Source organism: Oncorhynchus tshawytscha, linkage group LG18 (assembly GCF_018296145.1).
Source record: "Oncorhynchus tshawytscha isolate Ot180627B linkage group LG18, Otsh_v2.0, whole genome shotgun sequence".
Taxonomy (NCBI): domain Eukaryota; kingdom Metazoa; phylum Chordata; class Actinopteri; order Salmoniformes; family Salmonidae; genus Oncorhynchus; species Oncorhynchus tshawytscha.
The window spans coordinates 15,201,334-15,219,710 of record NC_056446.1 but is presented as its reverse complement, the minus strand read 5'-3'; the positions used below and the strand labels follow the sequence as shown (position 1 = coordinate 15,219,710).

Below are 18,377 nucleotides of genomic sequence, written 5' to 3'. Positions count from 1 at the left end.
GAGAATGGCGGTGTTGTGTGTCTGTGTTTATTCTGAGGAGACGCGGCTTCATAATACTTGCGGTGAGATCAATCATGCTCCCAGACTTATTCTCAATTATTAATGGTTTCCTCAGTAACTCTGCATGTATTATTCAGATGTATAGAATCTAATTTTAACCTACCATCGGGAGTCATCGTCACAGTGGTATTTCCTACGGAGTAGAACGGTTTGTGTATAAAGGAGCCTTTATCATAGGAATACCCTTCTCTATTTACAGGAGACAAATTAGGTTTACACCCTGTGACACGGTTCAAAATGAGTTGCCATTGGGTAATCAGAGGAGCTTTGTGTGTGTGTGTGTGTGTGTGTGTGTGTGTGTGTGTGTGTGTGTGTGTGTGTGTGTGTGTGTGTGTGTGTGTGTGTGTGTGTGTGTGTGTGTGTGTGTGTGTGTGTGTGTGTGTGTGTGTGTCTTGTGTTTCTGTCTGATAATAACGCCCATGCGACAAACAAAAAACAGCTCCTTTGTCTCACCTTCTCAGTGCTCCTAATGGGTAAAGTGTGCAGTGTATTGTGTGAGTGGTGGGGCCCGGATCGTGTGTGGCATGTGTCCTTCACATCAGGGCACAGTATTATGCAAATGGCCCAGTCTGGAGATGTATTGCATCTGTGTGAGTGTTGGCCTGTGCTCCCAGCCAGCTACAGAGACAGAGCAGGGGGAGAGGGGGAGGAAGGGAGCGCCACATTATTTAGAGTAAATGAGGGCAAGACCTTGAAATATTCCTGGAATTTTAAATCTGTGGTTGCTCAGATTTATAACTGTGTCTGTTTATCAGGCAAGGCGGGGTAGAAATGAAATACAAAATAGCTTATTATGTCTTTATGCATTTTAGTTCAATGATCTGATTAAACGATAAACACAGATTATAAAGAAAGCCATGTTGGCTAAACTCTCCATCATGGTAGGGGCCACTATGATGAATCTCAATGTACACACTGCTGGTTGCATGCCAGCATGACCCTTAGACTCCAGACAGCGCCTGAATATGAGCACACCCATTATCCACATGGGTATCTATAGTGCTGTCTCGTGCATGGCCTCCTGTCTAACTGAATCCTCTGTTACATTGAGAATGTCCATTCCTCTCCACTTACACGCTGACCTCAGCCTGACCCCCAGCATCTGTATCACGCAATCCAATCAGAGGCCTCCAATTCCTGGTCTATGAAATTGCAGGCCTAAGGAAGAGCGGGGAAAGAAAGTAATATGGTTGTGTTGTTCTGAGGTGTGTTAGTGCCAAGAGCAGGGATATCTACTATACTACTGTGTTGTACTTTGGCTAAGCCTTCAATGACATTTCCTATGTTCGCCTGGCTTTCTATTGTTAAACTTAATCCACTTAATCATTATATTAGGTGACTCATTTTAAACACAGACTTATTAAGAACCGCCAAGCCCACATGATTAACCCCCGACCATTTAAAAAAAAAAAATGTTTGTGGAATGTCTCTTACTAAACTATGTTTTTCCATTGGCGATGCAGGGTTTCTTTTTTTCTCTCTTTTTCCGTTGTCGTCTCTCTTCCTCTCTATGTGACCCGTTTCCTAGAGCAGAGTGATGCATTATATGTTGTACTAACACCTGTTCCCTCAACACAGATAGCGTTAGATGGTATTAGATTAGATGCTAACACCTGTTTCCTCAGCACAGAATGTTTTCCACTTGGAGATGCTCTTCTGATCTCTATCTTGTTCCCATTTTGTATCACTGGTGGCTCATCTTTTCCCACCAATATTATTTTGTAGCTCTCTACAGCTCTTGAAGGCATGGACACAAAAATCTATGTTTCCTCCACTGATTGTGCTATTCTAATTAGTCTCTTTCTCACTGTGAAATGTCACAACTCACAACTGCAGACTAACTTAACTTTCTTCATTTCTCTTTTGCAGCTTGTTGGGTTCATCTATGCCTGTTATGTGGTGAAGCTCATCTCGGAAGAGGAAGACAGCTGTGAGTATTGCCTTTCAACGAATATTGTAGATCTAGGAGAAATATACCCGATTCCTACGGTCACACATTTAAAGGCGATTATCATTTCCCTTTGCTTGTTATAATGATGACTCAGTGCCATCTCACCTCATGTGCCTCAGTTGCCCCGTTCACGTCATGTCGGAAACTCAGAGTTAAATTTCAAATGAACACAAGTTATTTGTGTATCGTTTGATTCTGATAATTCCCAAGTGGGAAACTCGGGTGTCATGTTTCTACAAAGAGTATCAAGTCGCAAATTTCAGAGTTTCCGACAATGTGGCAAGTGAAACGCACACCTTTGATTCATAAGCTTTACCTGACCAATCACATAACTCCAGTTACTGATGTTTTGCTACGACAGTACTAATGAGCCATTTTCCTGGACTCGCTCCATGATATAATATATAAGTAGTTATGTTACGTCCAGGTAAATACAGTATATACAGTATGTCTGGCTCAAGGCTGACCTCTCTGTATTCCTGCATTGACAGAGTACTTCATTTACTCTAATAACCGAGCATTGGCATGGACATTACTCTTCTGGTAGGATCTTTAGATTTAGCCAAGTTTTAATGCTCCAGCAAACGTTTACATTTAAAAGTCCAATTGCCTTGCTCCAAGATGCATGAATTATTTCCTTTGGCCACTGCCTCTTTTTCACAAGATTAGAAAGCAAAACATATATCGGGACAGGAATGACTTTTTGTGTTATCGTCATTTAGAAATGAATATTGATTGCGCCAAGACATGTGCTAGTTCTCCTTGTTACCCGTCTTGATTTGGAAACATAGTATGTGCTGGAAAGAATGCATTTGCCAACCACCCCGGCATCCTAGATCAATACCATTTAGTTTTTAGCAATCTCTCTTGCATTCTCTCCATTTGCAACATTTGTCACCAAGCAGCAGCCATAAAGAGAAAGAAGGAACGAGAGGGGATAGAGAGCGAGAAAGAGAGGGGGGGGTCACATGAGGCGATTGTACATGATTGCACACTGTACATGCCTTCTCTATCATTTTAGAACATTTTTGACTACAGTACCGTTCAAAATGTTGGGGTCACTTAGAAATGTCCTTGTTTTTGAAATAAAAGCACATTTGTTTGTCCATTAAAAGAATGTCAAATTGATCAGAAATACAGTGTAGACATTGTTAATGTTGTAAATGACTATTGTAGCTGGAAATGGCCATTTTTGTATGGAATATCTACATAGGCTCAAAATGGCCAGAAACAAAGAACTTTCTTCTGAAACTCGTCAGTCTATTCTTGTTCTGAGAAATGAAGGCTATTCCATGCGAAAAATTGCCAAGAAACTGAAGATCTTGTACAACGCTGTATACTACTCCCTTCACAGAACAGCACAAACTGGCCCTAACCAGAATAGAAAGAGGAGTGGGAGGCCCCGGTGCACAACTGAGCAAGAGGACAAGTACATTAGTGTCTAGTTTGAGAAACAGACTCCTCACAAGGACTCAACTGGCAGCTTCATTAAAAAATACACGCAAAACAGCAGTCTCAATGTCAACAGTAGAGAGATGACTCCAGGATGCTGGCCTTCTAGACAGAGTTGCAAAGATAAAGCCATATCTCAGACTGGCCAATAAATCCCGGTGTCGCCTCTCCACTGTTGACGTTGAGACTGGTGTTTTGCGGGTACTATTTAATGAAGCTGCCAGTTGAGGACTTATGAGATGTCTGTTTCTCAAACTAGACACTCTAATGTACCTGTCCTCTTGCTCAACTGTGCACCGGAGCCTCCCACTCCTCTTTCTATTCTAGTTAAAGCCAGTTTGTGCTGTTCTGTGAAGGGAGTAGTACACAGCAGGGTACGAGATCTTCCGTTTCTTGGCAATTTTTCGCATGGAATAGCCTTAATTTCTCCGAACAAGAATAGACTGACGAGTTTCAGAAGAAAGTTCTTTGTTTCTGGCCATTTTGAGCCTGTAATTGAACCCACAAATGCTGATGCTTCTTTAATCAGGACAACAGTTTTCAGCTGTACTAACATAATTGCAAAAGGGTTTTCTAATGATCAATTAGCCTTTTAAAATTATAAACTTGGATTAGCTAACACAACGTGCCATTCGGAACACAGGAGTGATGGTTGCTGATAATGGGCCTCTGTACGCCTATGTAGATATTCCATGAAGAAATCACCCGTTTCCAGCTACAATAGTCATTTACAACATTAACAATGTCTACACTGTATTTCTGATCAATTTGACGTTATTTTAATGGACAAAAAAATAGCTTTTCTTTCAAAAACAATTACATTTCTAAGTGACCCCAAACCTTTGAACAGTAGTGAATATTACCTTGAGTTTCATAATCACAGTTATTCATTTAAGATTGGATGCAGCATGCCTTTATTAAGAGTGCCCGGCTCCCCTAGGTCCTCCCCTAGGTCAGTACACTAACAACACTTTTAGTGTACTGACATTATACCTGACTGCTGGTTAGTGTTGTCGCAACCCAACATACAGTACCGCTCACCAGCAATAGGGATTCAAATAAAACGTTTCAATGGTGGTAGAAGAAGGCTTTGCCTCTGATAGCTGTGTGATCACCTTCAATATGCACACAGTACACTGAACATGGGAGCTGTTATGAGAGATATTACTAAGAGTGTGCACGGTTTGGTTGCTCTCTCAAGCCAGAAAAAGACTGAGTCAAATAAGTGATGTGGCACTTAGTAGGCTATTTCCTCTAAATTTAGCATGGGTATCTGAGTGTAAAAAAAATGCAGCATTTCTCCTGGCTCTGCTGGAGCCCCTGTACAGGGAGCCAACACTAGGCAGGCAGGAGTACTAAACCATGACCACAACCAAACGTGAGTCTCTCAGCTAGCTGAGATTGCCTATCAGACCATGTCTCTCTCTCTCTCTAAAGAGTATCCCCAGACATAGCTTTCCCATCTTTAGAGCCCAAATGTCACTGCCCAGAATGGGGAGTACCTCAATCTGGGATATTATATAGCCCATCCTGGATAAGTAAAGGATTCCCTCAGGCATTGTTATGATAAAAGTAATTTTGGTCCCAATTAAGAGACAATTATATTTGCCACTCAATAATGGCAGTGAGAAATATGCCATTCAGGGGAAATGAAGCTCAAATTGGAATTTACCCTTGACAATCTCGTTGATGTATTTGATGTGTTCCCGGAGTTGGAATTTGAAGAACCTGGGAAAAGCCCATGAAGTATAATATTCCATTTGCTGTGGTGGTGGTGATCATTTCAGTCATGTAGCTGTGTTTAATTTGGCCCAACACAGAGGAATAATATTGTTCCGACCCTCCAGTGAATGAGAATGGTATTGATAGTTTGATCCCTGAAGCATGAGGAAACACTAATCTGGGAGCCGTATTGGCCATTACAGCTCTAATTAATATAGTACATGAAGCACCTCAGCGAAGGTAATGAACAGCTAAAACCAATCAACACGCTCACTCCGTAATTACAACTACTATCAAGGGTAATGTCCCAGGGTCCATTTAAAAGAAAGGATGGTATTTTAAATGATTTTGCCTCCAAGAGAGGAAAGAGGGAGAAAAGATGAGAGAGGGGGAATCAAGATGCAGCTAGCAGTGTGTTCAAGGTGCTGTAAATACTTTTTTTGCATTAATAACAAGGAAATTAGGTTACAGCTTCCTCTATGGGATTTGCAATCAGGTTCAGTGTACCAGAAAGGTGGAATGTCATGTTGATTGGCCCTCGGCGGCATTTCATTTGCCACTGCTTTGTCATAACAACTTGTTGTGAGTACTTAAGACAAAGCAATTTGGAGACATAGATCAAATTGTGCTGACTGCAATTCTCAACAATGCTGCCATTAAACCTTCCCCTATAGCTAAAGCCTACTGAATAAAGCCCAATCAATATGTGGCTATGTCTTTGGGGGAAGTGGTGCCTGTATATCTCTGACTGCTGCTAGTGTTTTACTGGCATCTTTCAGGGCTTTTTGTATAGATATGAGCTACTAATAATCCACCTTAGCTATTAGCATCTGTTTTAGTGTGTTTCGTCATCAAGTGAGCACTATTTGTCATATTAGCATGGTAAATATAAGTAGCTGCAGGCATTTAACATTATTCCCTCCAGCAAAAGGAAAATATTAAAATAGCTTTTCATTACACACATAATGGTTCAGTCAGTCGGTCACTCAGTGTAACATTCTAACAGTCTTATATATTCACCTGAAGAAAACTGAAATCACGCCCAATGATCCAATGGGCCAATGGATGCCGAGCCCGCCCTCAGAAGCCCCACCTTCCTGGTTATAATCCCGGGGCACGCATTCATTTCCTCAATGCTTCGCTCTTCAGCTCCTCTGGAGGAAGAGCGTATCATGTAATTTGCTAACTTTTGAAGCAGGGCATGTGGTTTCACAATGAAAATTAAAGATACTCATGAGTGCTTTCCTGTTTAAATGGAGTGGAAACACGCTCAGGAGGTCTTGGCTCGGACCAGTTCGTGTGACCATTGTCTCCTCCTGGCTTCAACTTCCATTGGGCATCGGGCTGACTTTGTGAGAAAGATTGGGGCTCCTGACGAAGGGTTTCCGGTGAAGCGACCTCGGGAATGGGGTTGTCTGAGGCCGGGAGAGAGCAACAGCGGTGGTCGGAGTTGATAGGGCTGTCCTCACAGCCGAGTGAAGATCATTCCAGTTTCTCTGTCATTGATCAGTACTATCCCTGGCTGGTTCTGGAGGGTGTTCAGAGTGTGAATCGAATGACATCAATCTGGGGCAGCCTAAAGCTTTTGGATTCGGCCGGTGGGGGTGGATTGGCCGGCTTCTCCCCCACAGCAGAGTTCCTCTAGGTTTGGGGGAAGGTATCTACCTCCTGTTCCTGCAGCTGTGAAGCATCGCTTACCCCTGCTTACCCCTGAACTAAAGGCGACCCGGGATTCCCCTCTACCGGGTTATGGGGAGTTCATGAATGTACAGCGTATGGAGTAGGCGGGGCACGTTTGCACACCGCTGATGGATGCAAAGCTGGCAACTTACTTACCTCCATGGACTAACAAAGGGGCTAATCCTAGCACGGTACTTCCAAATAAACTGTCCCAGTTCTCGGGGGATCAGCTGGACAAAGTATACCAGGCCTAGGGTGTGGCAGCCCGGTTGTTGAATGTGGTCACAGTGCTGCAGATGTTCTGTATCATATCGATTTGCTGCAAGAGCTGAATAAGACTATGGAGGCGGGAAAGCCAGTTTCGGGGATCTTCGTCGAACTGTGTGCTACGGCTAATTTTGTACATCTGTCCTGCTGTACTATCCTGTCTGTAGGGGAAGTGTGGGGGTGACAGTGGTGGCTCAGCGACACCTCCAGTTGACGTTGTCCAGGATTCCTGAGAGGGACATGCAGATGTATTTGGATGAGCCAGTTTCGCAAACAAGGTTGTTTGGCTCGACTATGGAGTTCTTACAGAAAACAGGACGCAGCTCTACGTGTCCTTTTCCCACGAAAATCCTTCACAGGGGTGACGGGGCCCTCCTCACCAAGCATTTATAGTGGCAACAGTGCTCCCAAGTGGCTCGGTTAATGGGGGCAAGTTACTAGTTGCCGAAGTCCCCGAACCTGGTGTGCCCCCGGATGTCAGAACGGCAGTATCACGAAAGCACATTGTTTCAACCCAAAGTTCCTTGGTGTTCAGGGGTATCGAGAGGGCGGTATCATCCAGGTGAGGGCATAATAAAAACAGTTCCTTCCCCACATTCAGACACATGGGTGTCAAGAGTGGTGGATTCGAAAACAAATTATCCCAGTCCTCAGGGTGGAGCTCTGCCCCTTCAGGACATAATGTATGGGAGACTGGCAGCGTGCTCTGTCCAGTGGCGGCCTACGCAGTTTCACAGTGGGTGATGAGGACGGTGGCGAGGGTTACGGACTGCAGTTTGCTGTAGGGGCAGAGCTCTTCCTTTTCGTGGCATCATCACGTCAATGGTCCCCGGGGTCCTAGCGCCTGCCTTAAGAGTGAAGATTTCCTCTCTCCTTCAAAACCATCTATTTGGGTGGTCCCCGTGTCAGAAGTACAGAGCGGGTGGTGCAGCCGATGGAACGCTGTGAACCTTCCTGGACTTGCGGTTTCATTTTGAGGGTGGGCTCTCTTTCGGGCTCTCCCTATCGCCCCGCACCTTTTCTATGGTGGTTGAGGCTGCTTTGGCACCGGTGCGGTGCCAGGGGATCAGAGTATTGGCCTATCTGGACGATTGGCTGGTCTTGGTGGAGTCGAGGGAACAGGTGGAGCTCCACACTGCAATGCTGGTTTCCCATATTCAATCTCTCGGGTTCATAGTGAATTACAAGAAAAGTTGGTTGACTCCGGCTCAGTGCGTTCATTTTTTGGGTCTCAATCTGGACTCTGTTCTGAATCATGTGTTTTTGTCCCAAAAGAGGAGGGACGTATTCTGGCTCGGTCTGGCACAATTTCAGCTGGGGCACTCGATGCCTTTTCATTTGTGCCTGCAGTTATTGGCTCTGATGGCCTCTATGATAGCTGGGGTGCCTCTGGGACTTCTGTTGATGCGTCTGTTTCAGCGCTGTCTGAGTGCTACACGCCTGGACGCAACTTGCCATTGCCATCGGTGGCTCAAGGTATCCCTGTCGTGCCTAAGGGCGTTGACTCCTTGCAGTGGGTTCTCATGGGCCGGAAATTGTCCCGCAGGGTGATCACCGCAAACGCTTCGTACTCAAACATTTTTTATAGTTGTTTATTAACCATTATTCTACCAGGTATATTGACAGAAAACATAGTGTACTACTTTCTCTTGTACACTTAAGGCTCGGAAGAGTTGCAGGGGAGAGGAGAAGAGATAAAGGTGCTTTGAAAGCTAGGAAAAAAAACTGTAGCTTTTCAATATTACTTTTTTTTTTAAAGCAGCTCTCATGCTAGAAAAGGTTGGAGACCCCTGGTAAAAGCCCATGGCACCGACCTTGGACCTAGCTTTGATCCTGGATGCTCTGTGTGGGCCTCCGTTTGAACCATTGGAGTCTGTGGACCTGAAGGTCCTTTCCTACAAGACTGCCCTGCTCATGGCATTGGCGTTGGCCAAGCGCATTGGGGATCTTGACGCGCTATCAGTACACCTGTCCTCTTTGGAGTTCGCGGTTGGCGACTCCAAAGTTGTGTTACATCCTAATGCAGCTTTTGCTCCCAAGGTTATGGCTATATCTAACAGGTCCCTGGCTTTTGAGCTGTTCCCTTTCTCATCTCCTCCATTTGCTCCCAGTGAACAACGGAGGTTGCATGGCCTGTGTCCGGTGCGTTTTACACATGTATATGGATGGGACCCTGGATGTCCGCGTTTGTGACCAGCTTTTTGTCTATTTTGCTAATCCAGCTCAGGGTAGGGCACTTTCTTGGATTGTCTCCCTGGCATTTGACAGCAAAGGACAAGGGGAAAGGATCGCCTAGTGATGTGCATGCTCAGTCCACTAGGGGTGTGGCGGCTTCTAGGGCATTGATCCGGGGCATCCCCACATACCTTAGTGAGGTTTTATCACTTGGATGTAACTTCTCCCAGTGTGGCTCATAGTGTTCTTATGGCTGGGTCCGGAAGTGGGTGTTAGGCAGTGTGCAGGTTGCGCATTTATCCGGGTTACCACAGTTCCCTGCGGGTTTGAGCCTTGGGCTGCCTTGGCAGCGTGGGAGTACACAGTTTCCAGGTTACTGCAGGTTTCCTGTGTGTTTGAGCCTCAGGCTGCCGTGGTTCATCGGCTCTGATCAATGCTATGCAGCGCGTGTGCCCTTTGGACTTGGCCTGTAGTGGCAGATTGTCATTGTGCATAGCCAAGTTGCAGCTGATTCTGGTTCCCTATATAGGGCTCTGACAGTTCAGGCTTCATGAGGCTCTGACAGTTCATGCTTCTCAGGTACCTATTAGGTAAAAAGGTGGCTTCTGTAACCAGTGGTGGACTTAATGATTTGGAGGCCCCAGGCAGAGACCAGTTTTATGGGTTTTATAGGAAAGACATGAAATTTAACTGTGAAAATGTATTACCTTTTAATATGCCATGAACACAACCACTCATGATTTTTTCATCTGATTATCAAAAAGTAGGTTACCTTCGTACTTTTATCCAAAATAATTACAGCGTCAAAATAGTGCACTTTGCACCCGCCAACTTTTCTTCAATTGGCAAGTGGCTAAAACTATCTTAACGGAGAAAACATCCGAGCAACAAAAACAAACGTACTATGCCGTACTCTTGTTGGCCAGACAGCATAATATACATGGGCTACACATACAGTGCCTTCAGAAACTATTTATACCCCTTGACTTTTTCCAAATTTGGTGTGTTACAACCTGAATTTTAAATGGATTCAAATGAGATTTTTGTCATTGGCCTACACACAACACCCCATAATGTCACAGTGAATTATGTTTTTATTTTGTTTTACAAATGTAATAAAAAATGAAAAGCTGAAATGTTTAGAGTCAATAAGTATTCAACCCCTGTGTTATGGCAAGCCTAAATAAGTTGCATGTTCTGTGTGCTATAATAATGTTTAACATGATCTTTGAATGACTAACTCATCTCTGTACCCCACACATACAGTACAATTATCTGTAAGGTCCCTCGGTCGAGCAGTGAATTTAAAAACATATTCAACTACAAAAACCAGGGAGGTTGTCTAATGCCTCGCAAAGAAGCGCACTTATTTGTAGATGGGTAAAACTGTAAAAAGCAGACATTGAATATCTCTTTGAGCATGGTGAGTTAATAATTACACTTTGTATGGTGTATCAAGACACCCATTCACTACAAAGATACAGCCGTCCTTCCTAACTCAATTCCTTACTCAGAAACCTGTTCGCAATAAGCCACTAAAGTAAAACTGCAAAAAATGTGGCAAAGGTATGCTTGTCATCGGCAAGGTCTAGGGAGTTGTTTATGATACAAATAAATGGAATACAGCTGAGCACAGGGGGAATCCTAACGGGAAACCTGGTTCAGTCTGCTTTCCAAAAGACACTGGGAGACAAATTCACCTTTCTGCAGGACAATATCTTTAAACACAAGGCCAAATATACACGGGTGTTGCTTACCAAGACGACCAAGATGACACAAGTCAAGGGGTATGAATACTTTCTGAAGGCACTGTACATGTCCTCTGCCTTGATGACGATGGCAGTGTTACCAGCAGCACCTGTCTTTTTACTAAAGAAATATGTTCACTTTGGCAATTCTTCTGTAAAAATGTAATCTTTCTTTATTTTCTCTGCCTCGCTCTGGAAGCGCCTCATTGCTGCAACTTAATTTCAATGAAGGTCACGTTTGAAATCGTATCGCGTGAAACAATGCACAGAAACTCTGTCAGGGTGGAATAGTCCATTATTTTGAACCAGTCAAGGTGGAATAGTCCATTATTATGAACCAGTCCGTGGGTGATTAATGACACTTGTTTCTACCATTATGATAAAAACTTGGAAAATATTAATATTGATATGAAACACATGTACACTATATGTATGGAAATAAATTATTGGCAGGGGTTGGGGCACTCGAAACGGAGCATGGGTGGGATCTCAATCGGAGAAATTATATATTTTTGTAAAAGATTAGAAGTAAAAAAATATATATAAATTATGCCCAGCTTATGAGGCCTCTTGATGATTTGAGGCCTGAGGCAAATGCCTCTTCTGCCTAATGGTAAATCCGCCACTGTCTGTAACCCCTTTTTAGGGGGTGCCGTGGGTCTCCTTGTTTGGTACCCTCTGAGCTGGCTTGGGGTGTGATTGTATGTCCCCATAGTATGTTATACCGAATGATTGACTGAAAGGGAACGTACAGTTCTGAATACAACTACTGTTCCCTGAAGGAGGGAACGAGGTATAACATATTTTGGCCCCGTGCCGGCAGGGGATTTGGGCACGCTGAAAGCTGTACTGAATTGAGGAAATGAATGCGAGCCCCATTAGTATATCCAGGAAGGCGGGGCTTCCAAGGGCGGGCTCGGCATTCATTGGCCCATTGGTCATGAAGTGAATATGATTGGCCGTTGACTCCCTCCTTCAGGGAATAGTAGTTATACTCATAACTGTACATTTTCCTGTGGTTATATATGAACATTTACTCTGCAGAACAATACTGATACAATAGAATACTTAAGTGCTAAAGCTACATTTACTGGGACTTTTTTTTCGAGAGGATGTAGTGCAAGTCTTTATTGTTCCTTAGCCTTTTATTGAAATTTGCCTGATTGAGATGTGGCCAGTCTATCTCCAGATTTTAAATTGGGCACGTTCTGTCTTACCTCTGCAGGTCCTCTGATAAGCCTGATCACAGTACAGAGGTTAATGCCTTCAATAAAGGCCAACAAGGATTTAGAGCTTTTGGTGAACGTCCCCTAAAATGTACCATTAGAATGATGATAATGCCCGACCTTCCATCTCTTCCTATTCAAGGCGCTGGGGGGGAAGGAGAGCTCATCAGGAAATGTATTTGGCTTATCTCAGTGTTTCATTTGTCTTAAAAGACTCAGATGTATAAAGACATCGGATCGTTATCGCGCTTTAGCACCTCCGTCTTTTTGGTTGAGGCCCAGATGCCTAGACCTGCAGGCCGGTCTCTGTGGAAGGCTGGGCTTTAATCCTGTCCAGTTTGTTATTCTGTGTGATCTGCTAATCCAACAGGCCATGCTCCCCGAGCATTGCTCCACCGCAGATATCGCCCCTAACCAGCCCTTAGACGGTCCGGACACTGATCATCCACTGCCTGGGATTATCACAAAGACACAAGCACGCACACGCTTATTTAGAGACACAGACACGCACACACACACACACACACACACACACACACACACACACACACACACACACACACACATGCCTTTGTTTGATCTCACAGTAACCAGATGTCCTCCTTTTCTTCTTATTTCTGTGTCCAGTTGATTTTATAGGAGGGTTCGACTCCTATGGTTATCAAGGGCCCCAGAAGACATCCCATTTGCAACTACAACCCATGTACATGTAAGTGCACTGTAGCTACATCTCTTCACACCTCCTATTACAGTCCTTCAGAAATGTTTTCCCCTGACTGTGGCTTATCTGAGTGCCAAGTACACAATTTGTCACACTTCAGTCTATAAACTGGACGAATAGGACTAGGCTGAGGACATTAGAACGCAAGGCAGAGAGGAGTCTCATATATAAATAATGCTAGTGTCAGTACAGCTTAGGCAATAGCTTGGGTCAACAATGAGGGAGGGACTGTTTGTATCTGGACTCCTGAAAGGTTGAGATTGTCTTGAGAGTAAATGAGGAGAGGAACACGGGATGTTCAGTCTTTGAGAGACTTGAAAGGATTTCCCTACTTGACACTGAATGGATCAGAGATTTTGTTTTATAATCCTGTGTACAGTGCAGGCTGGTCAACATATAATACATGGGAAATAGACAGTAATCCACACCTACAGTATAAAGAGTTATCCTCGAAAGCGGGTCTCATAGGTACATTGAACATGAATGTGGATATACAATGCACAGGAGGTTGGTGGCACCTTATTGGGGAGGACCGGTTCGCGATAATGACTGGAGAGGAATTAGTGGAATGGTAACAAATACATCAAACACATGGTTTCCAGGTTTTTTTTTAATCACATTTCTCTGGGGGTCACATGAAGCAAATTTTTGGGGATATGCTGTGCTGTGCTCATGGCCTTGTGTGTCAGATGAGCCACACAGTGGCAGGAACAGGACAGCCTGGGTATCCCCTGCCTGCCTCTCTCTGTGGAGCACAGGCCTCAGCTGACTGGCCCAGCTAAGTAACACTAATCGTAGGAGGAGAAACACTGTGAAGCAGTGCCAGGATTTAGAGCAGGGTGCTGACATGTCTACTAGTGAGGAGAGGGGGTTGGTGGGAATAGGTAGGGAGGAAGAGAGGGGGGTAACAGCCTCTTGCCCAGCCCAATGCCTACATTTGGTCATTCAGGGGTGACTACAATGGAGTGTCTCCTAAATCTCAACCTGCTGTCTGTCACTCTCAGACAGCAATGAATGGAAACACAGGGAGGGGAGGGGACAATGAAGTGCACATACGGTGTGTGGACATGTCCATTGTCTAATGTGAATGGAATAGGATGTGTTGTATCTGGCCCATTGTTCAAATCAGTATTGTGTCATCTGTTATTAGCTGCTGGTTGTACAAGGTCAGCTGAGTTCAAGTGGGAGTCCTCCGTCATTTAAGGGAGGAGGGTTTAGACTTGCACTCAAGGAAACACTTCAATCCTTCGCCAACTTAACTTCTCAGTTGTGTCATGAACGTTCCGCCTATACTTCTCTATAATAACTGGGCAGATAGGTGGCTAATTCCAGGGTAAATCACTTTGCCGTCATCACATCAGACAAGAACCATCATTTTATGATCATAATTTCCTGTATTGCTCAGGGAAAGTGTGTAACTGTCGGTAGGTCAGCATTTAACACATATGGCACACATTATGGACATATGGATTCATTTGTAACACAGGAGAATGGATAAAAAAACAAAAATGTCATTAAGAGCCATTCTGTGGTTTTATGACACCCAATAGGGAAGACAATATAGATTATAAATCATTTGCGCCAAGATAATGATATGGTAGATGTGCTACACATCATCTTCAATAGTCAATCAGTCTTCACAGCTGATGCCCGTTAACAATTGTTCTTATTGGATGTAACAACTGTGAATTACCAAGGTCTTTAGAGAATAGTGGCAGGTGTAATGATTCGTGCTTTTTTTTCCGTGATGTGCTTGTTTTAGCATGAACATACAATATGAACTTGTATTTGAATTTGTCTGTGGCAATGTGCTTTCTTGGCACTGACTCATTTTTCTCTTTCTCTTCACAGGTCAAAGTAACAAGGACAGCTGCCTTATGAACCAATCAAATAGAGAGCTACAGTTCTAACTTATTGTCTCATTTCGTAAATGTCTTAAAATAATACAGTGTCTTACAAACTGTGTGGAGAACGTGAGATTCGACACTTTAACCTCAAAGACTCCGACAAACACACTGGGTTTTCTTTGTCTCTGCTCAGCCTCTCTGCTCAGTGGTGGAGTCAGTCTGGGTCTGGACTAGGGGCCAGGCAGGTGCAAGAGCGCCCTCCTGTGGCTCTGTTGACCTTACAGGACGCATATCTCTCCATACTGGTTCTTGCTTTCTTTATGACAGCTGAATAACTGTTATATTGAGGGAACAAATTGCTTTGATGCCCCTGGACAGTGTTCAAAAGGACCAAGATTCCGGACAAAGGGAAACAGTTGGACTTGTGCCAAGTTCTGAGAGCACTAGCTAAGTGGTGCCTGTGTTCCGACTAACTTGATTAGAAATACGCTCTGCTTAAGGAATGTTCAATAACTAATCACTATGGCTTTAGTCATCAGAAGTAGTTTTATAGCTCCCTTATGAAGAGTTGATTAGAATCAATGTACATGTGAAACCATGTGTTTACAATACATACACTTGGGCCGTTGGAATTCGATCTGAGTTGGGCAATTGAATGGGACAAAACTTTGACGGGATTGAAAAAGCAATCAGTTGTTGTTTCTTACGATGGATGTATTTGCCTTGAATGTGCCAAGAACAACCGTTAAAGATGAGTTAGACAAGGTATTGGATGCTATCCAGAGATACATATTTTTGGAGCTCGTCTCGGGGACATCAGTTCAAAAGTTCATTCGGAGATAACACAATATTTGTTTTGCATGAGGTGTCAAAATCTGTTGCATATTTAATCTCTGAAAGCACTGGACCTCATCCCAGACTAGGTAGAGGTGACAGTTGGCCTTTCTGCAGATGTCTTTTCTCTGTAAGGTTATGTGAATTTTGTGCTTTTTTAAGACAGTGTGGAGACATGAGTCTAATGACAAAGAGAAAACAAAATGTAACTTCTTTCAATTCTAGAATTTTTTTTAACATGTGACAGTGTTTACTCTTTTATAGTTGACTAACAATATATTATAGAGAGCTTGGAACTAGAAGGTTTTGTCTGCATTTTTTAAAATCAAAATTGAGTTATTGACATAGCCTTGTTCTCTTCAATGTTCTCTATATATATATATAAATACCCCAATTCATGTTGTTAAGTTCCAAAGAATACAATAGAAAAATAGCTGACACTATTCAAAGCAATGAGGGTTCGTAACTATAAAGCCAATTATCTTAGAATAATCTTTTTGCAGATAGAACCTTGTAGTCCCAAGCTCTTGTTATGTTGTGTATAAGTGGGCCTTTCTTTTACTCCTAACTGTATAAAGTGTCAAGGGAAACCTTGGGAACAATATCTTGCTGATAGTGGTGTGGTGTGAGGACTAGAAGGAGGTGTGTGGTAGAGTTTGTGCTGTGGCTGAAACGTTGTGCTTTTGTCTAGTGGACAGCGTGGGAACCCCCTGAACCAACCAGGACTGCCTCAGTTCTTTCATCGTCGTCTTAGCCTCATCATACTGTAACTGTTCTACTGGAGGGAGCCTTCTTCCCGTGAGCAAAACAATTTGTATATCTCCCACCATGCATAAATCCTTCTGCTCTGTAGACCTTAACTCTATATCATGGGGCCTATCTATGTTTTCTATTTCAATAGTGTGAATCTGTTGGCTCTTCTGGAAATGAATGAGGTAATACTAACAGGTCTTCCAAGTGACTGAATATTGAAATGGAAGCTTTTATTTCCCCCTCCGTTGTGATCTATGATGATAATTTTGTAAATGTCACCTCGAAATACATAAATGCCTAAAATGCTGTTCTAAACTCAGGCAAGTTTAGCTTCCAACATACACTTACTACTTGTGTTTGAACATGACCAAATGGTAACAGCCAATAGAAAACCTGAAGACACAAAGATTCCAAAGCTAAGCATTATCCTCTTCTTCATAACGTTTGTGTCTGGGACAGTATGATATTGATATTCAACTGGGTAAAAGCAATATGGTCTCTAGTATGCTTCCATTCATTATAAGTCCCAGATAAGAGTAAGTTGTGTTTTATCAGTGAGTTGATCTAATATGATTGGATAGTGGATGTACTGTAGTGACACTGGTGGTTACCAACATAGTTACTTACTGCTGCAATTGTCCATCACCCCTTGATTGCAGAGATTATTCAAAGTTGTAAATATAACAGAAATTCTCAACCAGGATAACGTTTTTGACAAGATGTTGTATAGATCTGAATTAGAAATAAAATCATTAGATTGCATCTTGCTGTACTGTATTCTAAGTTCCTACGTTCAAAGGGAGCTGTATATAATACTGTTGCAGGCACTCAATTGCTCATCATAGAGGCTTTCCTGAACACACCATTGGTTGTTTTGCTTGGGTTCAGTGCTCACTTCTACTTCTCAATAGATTTAGCAATTTATATTTATGTTACTTTCAAATTGACTGTAAATATAATAAAATCTAACTGTGGAAAAGTCAAATCAATTTTCTCATTTGATTTCCGAGTACTTTCACTTCCTGCAATGCCTGATGTAATCACTGACATCCTACTTTCTAATCTCTCATCTGAACAGCGAGATGTGCTGATACAATAATGGTTTAGAGTGCCTAGCAACAGCCTGTACAGCCGGAAGGTATCATTCATTACAATTTTCTACAGTATGTGAGGCAAACTGTTGCCAGCCTCAGCCCATCCGTCCTCAACACCGCAGACATAACAGGGGAGGGTGTGAAGCTAACCTGATGCTGCCATCTATCATTTATTTGTTCCTCTATTTTACTAAATGCTCCACTCTCGTATACAATGTTTAAAAGACCCATGTACTTGCCCTGTGCCAAGTATAATGCTCTGGCAGGAGGCTATTGATTAAAACCTTTGAAGCAAGCACATGTGGCTACCTGTGGATGTAAAGATTTTCCTCTCCTATACATATGTCTGCAGGTTTACCTTCCACCTGCCTGAGTTTTCTATGAAATATCCCTTTATGAAAGATAGCAAGGCGTGAAGCTCATTGTTACCTGAGACCTATACAGCTTTCTATAGTAAACAAAGCTTGCCCTCCGGGAGAAGAGGAAATACTCTGCCAACTCCTCACTGGAAATTGGATCTTTAACCAATGAGGCAATTGGAAAGAGAATAATATCCTGATATGATACAGGAGCTGAGCTGTGGTCGGGGAAGAAATCAATCCTTGACACTGTTGCATTTTTATCTGATCTTTGTGTGTGTGCGTGTGCGTGTTTGTGTCTAAATATACACCAATTATGGAAAGGAGACTGTCTGTACTTGGAAACCACAGCGGTAATGCTCACAGAGCAATGGTCCCAACACACACAGAGCTGGCTGGAAGTTCACTGAACGCTCACTCTCTCGCACACAAAATGAAATGTCAAAGACTCACCAATATTCACAGCCATCTGTTCAAGAGAAAATGCA

At 43.2% G+C, this 18,377-nt stretch overlaps 1 protein-coding gene across 3 annotated transcripts in view; it reads left to right on the top strand.

Annotated features, from left to right (window-relative positions):
• nkain2 (sodium/potassium transporting ATPase interacting 2) overlaps positions 1-17,438 on the top strand; it is a 169,277-nt gene extending 151,839 nt beyond the window's left edge. For 2 of the 3 annotated variants that reach the window (XM_024377969.2, XM_024377970.2), the window contains exons 5-7: positions 1,930-1,990; positions 12,909-12,990; positions 14,854-17,438. In XM_024377969.2, the coding sequence (XP_024233737.1) occupies positions 1,930-1,990; positions 12,909-12,990; positions 14,854-14,863 (153 nt within the window). In that variant the 3' untranslated portion in view covers positions 14,864-17,438. Of the gene's footprint in view, positions 1-1,929; positions 1,991-12,908; positions 12,995-14,853 lie in introns of those variants that run through there. The other variant, XM_024377971.2, reaches the window with a different exon arrangement.
• The last annotated feature ends 939 nt before the right edge of the window (positions 17,439-18,377 follow it).